We start from the raw sequence: 13442 nt of genomic DNA on the forward strand, positions 1-13442 counted from the left end.
TGTCTCCTTTATAATTCGTTCTGCGAGCTCGTCTCTCTGCTCAGCGGCAAGTTGCTCAAAGTCGTTCATATTCAGCATCTGCAGTTGAGTGCACTTTTGATAGAGTTGTAACCTCAGTGCTGGACGTTCTAGCACGGGCTACAGCAGCAATGAAGCTTTCATAATCGAGGTTTGAGAGGTCCAGTTTTTCAACTGTGTTAGCGAAAACTTCCCAATTCGTGTGGCGTACCACCCGCCACTGTGAACTTAAGAAAGCACCACCAACTTAAATGTACGTGGTAGTTGATCGCTGCCATGAGATTCTATGTTGACACTCCAGGTTGAAGATGACAGATGCGCAGAAATCATCAAAATGTCAAGGGCACTTGATCTTGTACCTTGATAAAAAGTTGCCTGGCCGTTGTTGAGGAAAGTGGAATTGTTGCACTGTGCGAAATCAAATAACTGTCGTCCTCTGGCTGTTTCCCAATTCGTGTGGCGTACCACCCGCCACTGTGAACTTAAGAAAGCACCACCAACTTCAATATACGTGGTAGATGATCGCTGCCATGAGATTCTATGTTGACACTCCAGGTTGAAGATGACAGACGCGCAGAAATCATCAAAATTTCAAGGGCACTCGATCTTGTACCTTGATAAAAAGTTCCCTGGCCGTTGTTGAGGAAAGTGGAATTGTTGCACTGTGCGAAATCAAATAACTGGCGCCCTCTGGCTGTTGATCTGATGCCTCCCCAAGCAGGATGATGTGAATTGAAGTCTCCCGTTATGATGTGCGGCGCAGGGGTACTGCGTACGATATCCTGAAGGCGGTCGACGTCAAAGTTGACTTGTGGGGGTATACACCCGACGATCACTGTGAAGGACAGGTTCATGATCTTGACGGAGGCTGCAACATATTCATTCCGTGAGTCGGGAGATATGGGTTGTGGAATGGAGGTGACGTCTTTCTGGACAGCTAAAAGACCTTTGCTGATGTCAGCCCCTGTCATCGAGTTCAGAACGGTATAGCCTTAAAGACGGATAGTAGTACGCAGACGGGATTGTGAGATGACAATGATAGAGAAACGGCGCTTTGAAACAAACTGTCGGAAATCAGACAGTCGTGGACGAAGGCTGCAGGCATTCCACTGGAAGATGGTGGCCTTGTTACGGATGCTTTGCACGCTAGGGAGAGTAGCTGGTCTATTGACTGCCACCGCCATTGTGCGAGAAAAGGTGAGATGAAATCAAGGATTGTTAGGATGGCCTTCGCCACCGGCGAAGACTGTGCTGTAAGGAGAGTGCGGACAGCCTCAACAAGTGAGCATAGTAGGGAACTGGTACTATCGGAGTTTTGGCGAACAGATCCTTCGTGCGGGCGGTTCCAGGTAGCATACCGTGGCTGCTGTGGAGTGTTCACTTGTGTACTCGCTACGGAAGGTGGCTCAACATTTTGGCTTGTTGGAAGAGGAGGGAACTGAACCACGTCCTTAATGTGCAGGTGACTGGCTTTATCTTTGTCCGGTGGTTGAGGAGCTTTCTTCCGTGGCGATGAATTTTTTCTGCAGCGACTTCCCCGGATTTGTTTTTGCTCAAGTAGAGCAGTTTTTGCTGACTTATAGTCTGTATTGTTTGAGTTGTTGTACTTGTAGATGGTTTTCTCCTTTTAGTAGGCAGTCCAGCGGAAAAACGTCGCCTCATGCTGCTTATGTTGCACCTCCCGCATATGAAGCAGATGCTCAAACCACTGGGCTACCACTGCAGTGTGTTAAATGAAAAGGCTGCAAGTGACAGCTACTATCCCTACAATTTGATCTGCTTAGCTGATTGTCATTGGTGAATGAGATACCGTAAAAACCCGTGTATAATACAAACCCGAATATAATATGAGGTGAAGTTTTAGAGACGCGAAATGGAAAAAAAAAGTTTTACCCACGTGTAATAGGAGTGACGAAAGCTCAGAGAAGACATTTATTCAAATCGCATCCTGCACTTCAGTTCGGTCACTTTCCTCTTCACCAGCGCTTTCTCTGGACATTTCTTTGTCCGGCAAATTATCCCAAATGTACTCATCTTCCGTGCCATCGAGGGCGTTTGAGATGCCGCACTTTCTAAAAGAACGAAGCACAAGATCTTTTGCGACGGCCGCACACGTGTCCATGATCCATTTGCACAGCGTGGCTGGCGAAGCCCGCTTCAGCCACCTGGTTGGCGTCACTGCAGGCTCACCTGAGCAAATCCACTCTGTGTAGCACCACTTGACTGCGTCCTTCACGGGTTTGTTTACACAAACATCAAGGGGCTGTAGTTGTGATGTCATCCCACCCGGAATCACAATGAGTTCAGTGCCACAGTCACGTAGCAGTCTCTTGACTGAGTCGGCCAAATGGAAACAAAACGCATCCAGCGCAAGAACGGATGGCAGAGACAACAGTGCACCAGGTTGCCTACAGCACACGGACTTTACCCAGTCCAAGACTAGATCCTCATTCATACACCCTTTCTCATGACATCCCGCAATGACATTTTTCGGCAGCACCTCACTTTTCGGCATTGTTTTCCACTTGAAGATCACGAAAGGGGGGAGCTCGCGGCCATCTGCTGTGCACTATAACAGGACTGTAACTCGCGTCTTCTCGTTGCCAGTGGCCCGGACACTAACTTGTCTAGACCCCTTCTCGTGCATGTTGAGGGGTGTTGGCATGTCCAGGTAAAGCGGCGTCTGATCGGCATTGGCTATTTGGCCCAACAGAAGGTTTTTTGACTTGCGCAAAGAAATAACATGGCGCTGAAAGCTCACAAGCAGCTCTTTGAACGCTTCAGGCAGTTTCTGTGAAATCGAGGTCCGCCGGCGTAGTGAAAAGCCAGCACGACACATGTAGTGATGGATACAGTGCTTGCTTGCTTTGAAGGAGAGCGTGGCATCCCTTTTCTTTTCCCAGCTCTCTAGCTTTGGCCTGCATAAGCTCCACGCTAGATGCGCGGCTTGCTGTTGCCGTACGAACTCCGTCAGGGCAAGTTCATTTTCTGAGAATGTGCCATTATTCGGGCCGTGAAAGCTTCGTGGCATTCCGCTGCATGCGAAAAGGGCTTCTTTCTGTCGTCGCCATCCATGAATGCTTCCCTCGACGACACCAAACTGCCCTGACCAAACTGCCGAGACCCTGACATCTTGCTCTCCCAAAAACATCCACTTCACGAAGCATGGCTTACATGTGAGCATGCACGTTGTCAACAGGCACATGGCACACCACAGCCCCCCGGCACACCCAAAGGATCAACAACAAAGAAACGACATCGTGATGTCGTTTGTCGAGAGTAACGAATCCAAGCCGCAGCCACGCCGCAATAACGAAACCAAAACTTCGAGCACCTTCATAAATTTTTGTTCGGATCCGCAAATAGTACGAGGCGGAAATTTAGGACGCTTATTATGGGGAAAAAAACCTCTTATTATACGCGGGTTTTTACAGTAGTTTCTGGAAAACCGCAATGCTCAACTGAATTGCAGAAAAATGCAAAAGCTAGAAGGAAAGTTTCTTAAGGAGGGATGTGGGCTAAAATGGCAATTTTCACCAAAAAATTCTGTTTTCAAATCTGTGTGGTTTTTTGGTTCCTGATTTATTAAAGAAACTTCTAAGTTTTGTTGTTATCTGCACTGCAGAAAATAAAGTTTTTTCGCCAGACAGTGGTATGTGTTCCTCGTTGGAAGTGTGCACCTATGAACGTGCTTTTAAAGATGCAGCCGCAGAGGGGGCAAGAAACCAAATGAGGAGTGAATGCCCATGCTGGAATGTTTTTTTTTCGCTTTCTAGTCATGAGAAACCTTCTATCAGGAATACAACAGACAGCAAAAAAAATAATAAACTAAAATAAAGGCATATTTTTGCTGTGGCAACTACAGAGTGGCTGGCAAACTGAAACAGAAACTTGGATTGGTTGAAACACAGCATGTGACCTTCCACCGTTGTTTTTGCGATATCCAGTCTCTCACTAGGCCAGACATTGTTTTTGCTGTGTTGGAGCACGTCCAGCAAGCAAGCAAAGAAAGCATTTCAGGAGTGCAGATAAGGGTTCTGGACAGCAGTAAAGCTGAGAAAAGATGACGACGACTTGAAGAAATTGCCACAGAACAGCATCGTGTTGAAAAGGAGGGCTCAACCTATGCAGCAAAGCAGGGCACTTTGATTAATTATTTTTGGTCATAAAATTAAATAGCATGTTTTTTCTGAAATCTTTGAACCTCCTTTTCTCTGTTTGCACTTTTTGGGAAAAAAAAACCGTGAGGAAAACTATAATTCCCAACCTGCTCCTCCAAAAGCTGCTTTCAATGCAGTTTCTGGACAGAAATTTTGTCAGGAACAAGACGAGGTAGTTTTTATATCCCTAAATCTTTTCTAACAGAAAATTTTTCAGATGTCCGACATATAATGACAACAATAAACTTCTTTAAACACAGAAAAAACACAACACACATGCGACTGGCCTTGTCCTTCACTGTAAACCACGTAGAAGGTATCTAATCCCAAACAATATTAGCATATCTTTATTATTTTTAAAATGACAGTTTTCCTAAGCTGACAAGCCTTATTGCTCAATATGACTGCTATAACTTTTTCCTGTTAGCGCTAGGGTGATGAAATTTAAAATATAGTCTAATGACAACAAGACAAACCACCCCTAAAAATTTTATCAAAATTAGTGCAGCAGTTCAGAAGTTAACTTTTAGCCTAGCATCCCCCGTTAATGACCAGTTCAATATTACTTTATTAGAGGCGACGCTGGCTCTCCAGTAAGCAAAGACCACTCAAGAGTCGGCCACACATTCAAGTAGTAATTATAATTATAAAAGTCCGCCAATAATAATAATTCCAAACAGCTCTACTGATCTGCTGCATATCAGTTCTCTGTGCATCTGTGCTCCAGTGTCACAGTGTATTTTGTTGACTGCTTAAAGCCTGGACTCCATGTACGCGAAAACTCACGCGAACGCGAAGGCGACGGCGGTAAGAGACGCCGTCGCGTGAAGAAAAATGCATGTGTCGCTTGCCATGTCGCTCGGATCTGCACCCACAGAAAATTTCGCTTGTCGCCCGGAAGTCCCCCACGCGACTGGCCAATCAGAGCCCCCCAAAGCCGTTTCCGGTTTGTCCACGGTTTCTCACAGGCACATCTCACGAAACCAGCGCGTCGTCTAGGTCATCGCCACCATCGAGAAAATATTTAGTTTTGTAGCTGAGAGGCAGACACGCATGATTTAAATAATTAAAACAATCTACTTGTTGAGTGCGGAGGGCTAACAGCATTTGGAGCGGGCTACGCGAGCGGGCGTACTGCAGGGAAAGATGCGTGTCGAGCCGTGGGTACCGGCGCTCGATCCACCGTGCCGCTGCGCTCCAACTGTGCAGAAACACTCGGGGCGCGCATTCTCACTGGTAAATTATAGTTTGCTCACTTACAATCAGATTGCGGTGACAGTTTATGGGAGTGCTTTTACTATGCCGGAGTGCACAGGCACTGAACGAAAGCACACCTCCCCCGTGAACCCGTGATGTGACTTCGTCTCCGCAAGCACGCCGTTGGCTATCTCCACTGCCGTTACACCGCTGCAGTAGAGGAAATATTCCTTTGGCCCTGACTATGAGGCACACTCACAAAATTTTAAGAGAGAAAAGGTTACGGGCGTGTTTCTAAGCTTGAGTGCGCAAAGCACGAAGTCCGCTGCGCACGTCGCGGGTGCGCGTCGCCTGCCGCCTTCGCTTGCATGGAGGTTGCCCACAAGTGACGGAGCGAGCGCCGCCTCGTCGCGTCGCTCGCTCTTTCGCGCACATGGAGTCCAGGCTTAAGAGTTTTGCCGGAACTGGTGAATGTCAAAACTGCACCTGCTTTTCCTGGGTTACGAAAAATGGCCTTGATACTCACGCATTGACAGGGTCATACGGCTGCGCAGCATATAATGGATAAGTCTCTGCCATCTTGACAATGCGCTGCGTGTCGTAGAGCAAGAAGCCACCAAACAGCACCAAGCCGCCATACATGCTCAGTGAGTAAAGGCCAGCGCCCAGAGCCGTGGTGGGAGGCAGGAACATGGAGCCTGAGCAGCCAGAGAAAAAAAACCGAGGCTGAAGCATAATAAACCGCAATGAAAGCTGCACCTCACCTGGCAGCCTGGTACTTGCCTGGTTTGTTATTAGTTCAGGTGTTCCTGAATGTATACGGTGCATGCAGGAATTCCTTATCATATCCAGGAACAATAGTCTACTCAGTGGTTTCCCAAAACAAATAAACTTATGATCACCTATTTATAAATGCCGTGTATATGATCAGGCGTTTACGAAAACAACCAATGACTGCGAAAGACAACAGACATTCTTCCACATTAAAAACTTTGCACACTGCCTTTAACCATGCCATCAACTGATTCAAATTAAAATTTACAAACATGGACATCATACCAATGCCAGTTATTGTGCAACACTGCTTTGATGCTACTTAGTGTATGAAAGCAGTCAGATACACAAGCAACAAGAACTATGCAGTGGCGTTCTTATCAATAACTTGCACTTGCAAAACGTCAATAATCCCATAGCAGCCATTTCAGCTAGAGAATATATTAACATGGCAAATTTTTTATAACTCTTTATGTGTCTTGGAGCCCTGCATGCACGACACGAAGCATGCAAAGCTTTCATTAGACATCTACATTCCCCAGCTATACCCCTTCATAACACAATGGCTTGAAAACGTTCTACACAATATCTTCGACTGCAAGTTCTGTTCAGCTTCAGAGAGAGATTTAACTGTGGTCCTTCTATATACAGTCGCCGACCGATTTTGCAGGCTTGAAGGGACCCGAAAAATGGTCCGAATAATCGAACAGTCTGAAAAATTCGTGAAGTACAAAAAATCACTTTATTGAGATGAAATCGGCTAAAAAATGTCACTGATTTTACCTTGCGGAAAATTTCTGTTGTTGGCGACGATTTGCGCCTGTATTTGCGCCAAAGTTGTGCTTTCACTGCACATGCTATACAGCAAGGTCACCGCATTTAGTTGGAATACTTCCCACGCTTCTTTGACGGACACGGCGGGGCCATGTTGTCCACAACCCGAGTGTGCACCATACCGCTCGCCAAACACACGCAAAGATAAGGCACTTTTCGTTCAAAGCGGCGGAACCGCCGGACGCAAGCACAAAACGGTGAACGGATGTAACTTCGTGAAGACTGAGCGCCACTCGGTCGACGCGGTCAGAGAAACCGAAGTGACGAAACGCCGAATGGCAAACGTTTGAGACCCGCCGCGGTGGCTCAGTGGTTAGGGCGCTCAGCTACTGATCCGGAGTACCCGGATTGGAACCCGACCGCGGTGGCCGCATTTCGATGGAGGCGTAACGCAAAGGCGCCTGTGTGCTGTGCGATGTCAGTGCACGTTCAAGATCCCCAGGTGGTTGAAATTATTCCGGAGCCCTCCATTACGGCACCTCTTTCTTCCCTTCTTCTCTCAGTCCCTCCTTTATCCCTTCCAGCCGAGATGTGACATAGCTCCTGCACAATTTCCTTCCCCCAACAACCAATTTTCAACGTATGGGACAAGCGATAACTGCCACCTTGAAGTGCTAGAGATCGCAGGGACCTCACTGGCAACAATGAGATACCGAAAGTATGTCAAGCCAATCTAACTGCAGCGTAAATCCGCCTCAATCCAAAACTTTTGCGCCAATGAAAAGTCGACAAGATGGCCAATTTTGGCCCGCAGGCGACTGAATATAGTCCAAAAAATCGAACTTTCGGACTTTTGAAGTTCGAAATATCCATCGCGAACATGTATGCGCTTCTATGGGGTGGCTGACGGTGCCTCATCGAGGTCCGAAATATCCTACAAGTCCGAATTATTGGAGTCCGAATTACCCGTCGGCTACTGTACACAAGAAACCATTAACTCTCCAAATAGAATAAATAAAGTGAAACAATATATTTACATGCAGAGCAAAAGTATGTTATGAATATAACCTTCACTATTTCTTTTTCAATGCTACTGAAAACTACAATATGTAAAAATACTGGCACGTCAGGTATGCAACACCTCCAGCGAATGCTGAGATTGAATTGGCATATTTAACAATGCCTGCTAGAGCGGTCGCTATAGGTGAATTTACCAAGTCAGTTGGGTGTTGTGTTGGGTTTAATGGTGCATAAGCAACTAAGGCTATCGTGCGCCAAGCTCAAGGTATAAGGATTAGTTTTCTGCAGATTTTTACAAAGATAAAATATTATGGCGGTGTAGAAAGCTTGAAAAGGTATTTCCGTGTACCCAGTATTCAGAGTAAAAACAAGATTTATAAATGGCTAACATTAAAAGTTGTAAAGGAGGTCGGGTAACCTCACCGGCCGTCCTTGGCTGGGCAAGGACTGGAGGCCCCTAACCAATCAAATAAAACAACCTCAGCCCTTTTCTCCGGAATGAGAAAGTGGTTGAGGTGTACTAAAATACAAACAGACCAGTGGGTGAAAAATTTTAGTCTGTTGAGAAATCCGGTTTCTTTGAAAAAGCTAAAAACACATGATATATCAATAATTGCATTATCTCCCAAAAGCAGTGCAGGATGAAAAGGAATGCATTTGGTTAAAATTGAGTAAAGCACTTTTTCCTTAGGTTTTCCAGTTTCGCACAAGGCGATAAAATGTGGCTAATTGTAACTTCGTCTCCGTATTCTTCGCAAACAAGTTGATCTTGTTTTGTCAGTAGGAAATTGTGTGTCAGGTATGAGCGTCCTATACAAAGACGGCAGATAATCATTTCCTTAAAACGCTCCTGGTGCGTGCAGGACTTCCAGTGCAGGACTTCAAATGGTTGTACATTGTGTAGTTTGTTATTTACTTAGATGTCCCATGCGGACTGCCATTTCTGTCTTATGCTACGGTGTATTAAGTTAATGCAATCTTTTAATGGAATATTTACTTTCTTGATTTGCTTGTCACGTGCTTGAGAAGCCCAGCAGTATGCTCTCTCGTTTCCTCTAATTCCGATATGACTTGGTACCCAGCAGAGTTTTAGGTTTTGTCCTTTAGCTGTGGCTATTACTATGTTGTGTATGATTATCACCAAGTATAGGAGTGACTGCATTTCTAGAGAGCAGAGCTGTAAGTAAACTTAGGGAGTCTGTGTAAATAATGCTGTTTGCGAGGTTCTCCTTTACTATTTGCTCAATGGCTACATAGACGGCGTAAAATTCGGCAGTGAAGATTGATGCACACAGAGGAAGCCTTATTATTTGACGGCAGTTCCCTTGTATCACTGCACTTCCAACGTAAACATCTGTTTTTGAGCCATCTGTATAAAAAGCTGTGCAAGTACTGTATTTCTCCTGGAGTGCAAAAAATTCTTGCAATACATGCTGTTTTGGAGTTTGTTTTTTGCTGAAATGTGTAAGAGTGAGATCATAGATTTCCGGGAAATTGTACCATGGCGGCAGTGGATCTAGTCTTCCAGCAATGCCAGGCAATGTGTCCAGCACACCGAGATTTTGGCACATCTCTTCAAAACGCAAGAGCAGTGGCCTGGTACTTTGCGGTTTGTTGTTAAACAGTATTCTGGATGGGAACTTTGTGACTATTTGGTGACAGATGTGTTTAGGTAGTGAACGGATTTTTAGAATGTGGGAACACGTGAGCATCGTTCTTCTGCCTGTAAGTGATGGTTTGTTTGTTTCTATATACAGACTGCTTATAGGTGACGTTCTGTATGCACAAGTGGAAAGACGCAAGCCTAAATTATGGATCGGATCCAGCCGTTTCAGATATGATGGGCTCGCTGAGCCATAAACTATACTTCCATAATCTAAGGTAGGGTGTAATACGGAGCGATAAATTTGTAGAAGACATGTCCTATCAGAACCCAAGTGTTTTCGGGAAAGTACTTTGAATATGCACAGGGATCGAGTGACTTTCTTTTTCAAGGCATTAATGTGAGGCAGGAAAGTGAGCTTTCTATAAAATGTTATACCTAGAAATTTATGTTCATTTTTCACGGGCAACTATTTCGTTAAGGTGAAGGGTGGGATCTGTATGTATACACCTCCTTTTAGTGAGAACAGAATTGCCACCATTTTTGTGGGGAAAACCGGAAAACATGTTTATCCGCTTATGTTGCCAGTTTATTTATTGTTAATTGTATTAGTCTTTCACATGTTGATATATCTGAGGATGTACAAGCTATTTGAAGGTCGTCTACATAGACTGAGTACATAACAGACCTTGGGATTATTTTACTAAGAGAGTTCATTTTTACAACAAAGACGGTAGTGCTTAAAATGCACCCCTGAGGTGCTCCATTTTCCTGGATGAAATTCCTCGAAAGGGTTGTACCTAGGCGGGCATGGAATGAACAGTTGGATAAGAAGTCTTTTAAGCAATTCAACATTCTGCCTCGGATGCCAAGCTCGGCAAGGTCATGAAGAATCCCAAACCTCCAGGCCGTGTTGTATACCCTCTCCAAATCAAAAAGCACAGCAAGACAGTGTTGTTTATGAACAAAAGTCTCTTGGACAGTATTTTCTGGACGAACCAGGTGATCTGTTGTGGAGCATCCCTTTTGAAAACCGCATTGATGGATATCAAGAAGTTCGCAGGATTGCAGGACAAAAGTTAATCTTATATTCAGGACACTTTCAAAGGATTTGGCGAGGCAACTGGTAAGGGCTGTGGGTCTATAACTGCTAGGAGATGTTGGTGGCTTCCTGGGTTTAAGAAATGGCACAATATTTGCTTTCTTTCAGGCTTCAGGTATTTTCCCCGATGCCCATACTTTGTTAAAGGATCTTCAAAGTGTCTCTACAGCAGGCTGGGAAAGATTTGCCAGCATTTCATAGTGTATTTGGGCGGGTCCTGGAGCAGTTATTTTTCTGGCAGACAGTACTCTAGTGATTTCCTGGAGGGTAATTAATCTATTGTACTGTTTGTTTGCACCTCCACTTGTGGGCAGTCTTTGCTTTTCGGCCATAGTTTTGTACTTTAGGAATGACTGGGTATAATGTGATAAACTAGACTGCAGTGAAGTGTTCCCCTAATATGTCTGCCTGTTCCCTTATGCTTGTCTGTGTGCCAGGTGTCGTCAAAAGAGGGATTATGAATGGTGAGAAGCTGCCATTTAATTTTTTCACCTGCTCCCACATTTTTTTTTTTTTGATGTGGTTGAGCTGTTTTATAGAAGAGACAAGCTTGCCATGATGTTTTCTCGTCCTTGCGTATAAAAGTCCGCGCTTGTGCTCTCGCCTTTTTGAAAAAAATAAGATTCTCGCGTGTTGGGTATCTCCGAAAGACTCCCTAGGCTTTATTCTGTCGTTTTTTTGCCTCCTTACATTCTCGTGAGAACCACACTTTGTAGTTCTGGCGCACCACTCCTGTGAATTTCGGAATTGATACATGTGCAGCAGAAAGAATGTATGTTGTGAACATTTCATTAATCTCATCTATGCTATGATTTTCTTGAATTATATCCTCTAAACTGGCTTTTTTTGTAAACAATGCCCAGTCGGCTAATTGCAGTCTCCAACGCCATGGTTTTGTCGGAATACAGTCGAGTCCACTTATAACAATGTTCAAGTGCCACGAAAATTCCATTGTTATAACCGATAATTGTTATAAACGGGTTGCACGAAAAAAAGCATAACAACTGCAAAGAGGGGTCACGGTAGGCAAGTGACATGCGAGCTCTGCCGAGGCATCGTTTTGGTGGCACCGAAAGGGGCACGGTAAAAAATACGAGAAGGTTGCTGCGGCTGCCTCTCAGCTTGAAAAATCCCTTAGTGCCCGAAAAAAACCCAAAGAAAACATGAAAACTTGACAGCATTTAAACAGGGCAAAATAGCTTGCACTTCTCACTTCTTTGCTGAAACAAACCCGTAATCGGTGAGTTTCGACTGCTTCGCGGCAGTCTTGCTGACATCGTTCTGGAGGGCATCCAAATGTTGGACATGTCCGAGTGAAAGGTTTTTTGCAAAAATGAAGTCCCGCAGGGACTCGATCATTCTTGAGGCCTCCTGATGAGAGACAACTTGTACAGGCTCCGGTTCATCTTCGTCATCGCTGCTGTCATCGTCTTCCGCGCCAGTGACTGCTGCAACGATCACCTCGTCAATCAATTATTCGTTTGTGGTGACTGCATCGTCGGCGTGCAAGAATTCTTCAAGCCCTTCCGCGTCGCCGTCATCACCGCGCACCGTAGACCAATGTTCTGTAATCGCTCCATCGGCGGGAGCTTCTCGACACTCCGCGTCACTGATATCCCCGGCGCGAAGCCCGCTTTTTGAAAGCAATTCATGACGGTGGAGGAGCTGACTTCTGCCCATGCCCCAAAAATGAATTGAACAGCCACCAGGAGCGAAATCTTAAAGTCTGGAGCGGGTCGGCCTTCACGCACAGCAATGTCCAGGTTAAGAGCAAGCCTGCGATACACATGCCTGCGATACAATGCCTTGAAGCACGCAATCACACCTGCGTCCATGGGCTGCAAGCCTGCAGTCGTGTTCGGCGGCAGGAAGAAAATTTTCACATGCGACAGCTTCTGGGCACTCTGGTGTGCAGTACAGTTATCAAGGACCAACGCCACCTTCCTGCCTTCATGCTGCATCCGCTGATCGAACTCGCACAGCCACTCGCGGAAAAGTCCACGCGTCATCCACGCTTTCTTATTATGACGGTAACGAACTGGAATCCTCACAGCACCACGAAAACAACGGAAATTCCTAGATTTTCCAATAACGAATGTGGGGCACTTGTCGCTGCCGTCCATATTCGCACAGAGGAAAACGGTCGCCCGCTTTGCTCTGCTTGCCGCCCTTACAGGGATCGCCTTTGAGTGCATGCGTCTTCAACGAAAGCATTTGGAAGAATAGCCCGGTCTCGTCACCATTGTACAAGTCCCAGTCTGCATATGCTTCGCGGATGTACGGCAGTGTCTCTTCCAACCACTTCCGCCTAGCGTCGACATCGAGCGACTAGACGATTCCGTGCCTCTCCTTGAAGCGCTGAATCTAGCCACCACCAGGCTGGAAATCGGTGTTTTGAAGGAGATACGCAAAGTGCTTCGCCTTCTCCACTAAAACCGGGCCACTAATTGGCAAGTTCATAGCACGTGCGCTAAGGAACCACTGATACAGTGCCTCCTCCACGTCTTTGTAGGCACCATGCCGAATCCTCTTCCGGTCGTCCTCCATAGCATGGCCAGCACTAGCATGGCATTTGTTTTCAGTCATCTTCAGCGCGTTGCGGATAAAGGTTGAAACCATTGGCTGTGACAGGCCATACTTGCGTACTAAGTTGCACACTTTTTCACCACTTCGGTGCTCCCTCAAAATGTTCCGCTTTGTTTCCAAAGATATTGCCGCTCGCTTTCTCTTCTGCCGCAGTTGATCCGGTAGAGCCACGCTGGCCGCGCTTCCTGAAGGAGAATCGTCCATTGTT

The 13442-nt window shown here is 45.8% G+C and overlaps 1 protein-coding gene across 3 annotated transcripts in view; it reads right to left on the reverse strand.

Moving 5' to 3' along the window:
* Positions 1-13442, reverse strand: part of LOC144115722 (growth hormone-inducible transmembrane protein-like) — a 36174-nt gene that overhangs the window by 7487 nt on the left and 15245 nt on the right. For all 3 annotated transcript variants that reach the window (XM_077650201.1, XM_077650200.1, XM_077650199.1), the window contains exon 7: positions 5902-6073. In XM_077650201.1, the coding sequence (XP_077506327.1) occupies positions 5902-6073 (172 nt within the window). The remainder of the gene's footprint in view (positions 1-5901; positions 6074-13442) is intronic.

Source organism: Amblyomma americanum, chromosome 1 (genome assembly GCF_052857255.1).
Source record: "Amblyomma americanum isolate KBUSLIRL-KWMA chromosome 1, ASM5285725v1, whole genome shotgun sequence".
Taxonomy (NCBI): domain Eukaryota; kingdom Metazoa; phylum Arthropoda; class Arachnida; order Ixodida; family Ixodidae; genus Amblyomma; species Amblyomma americanum.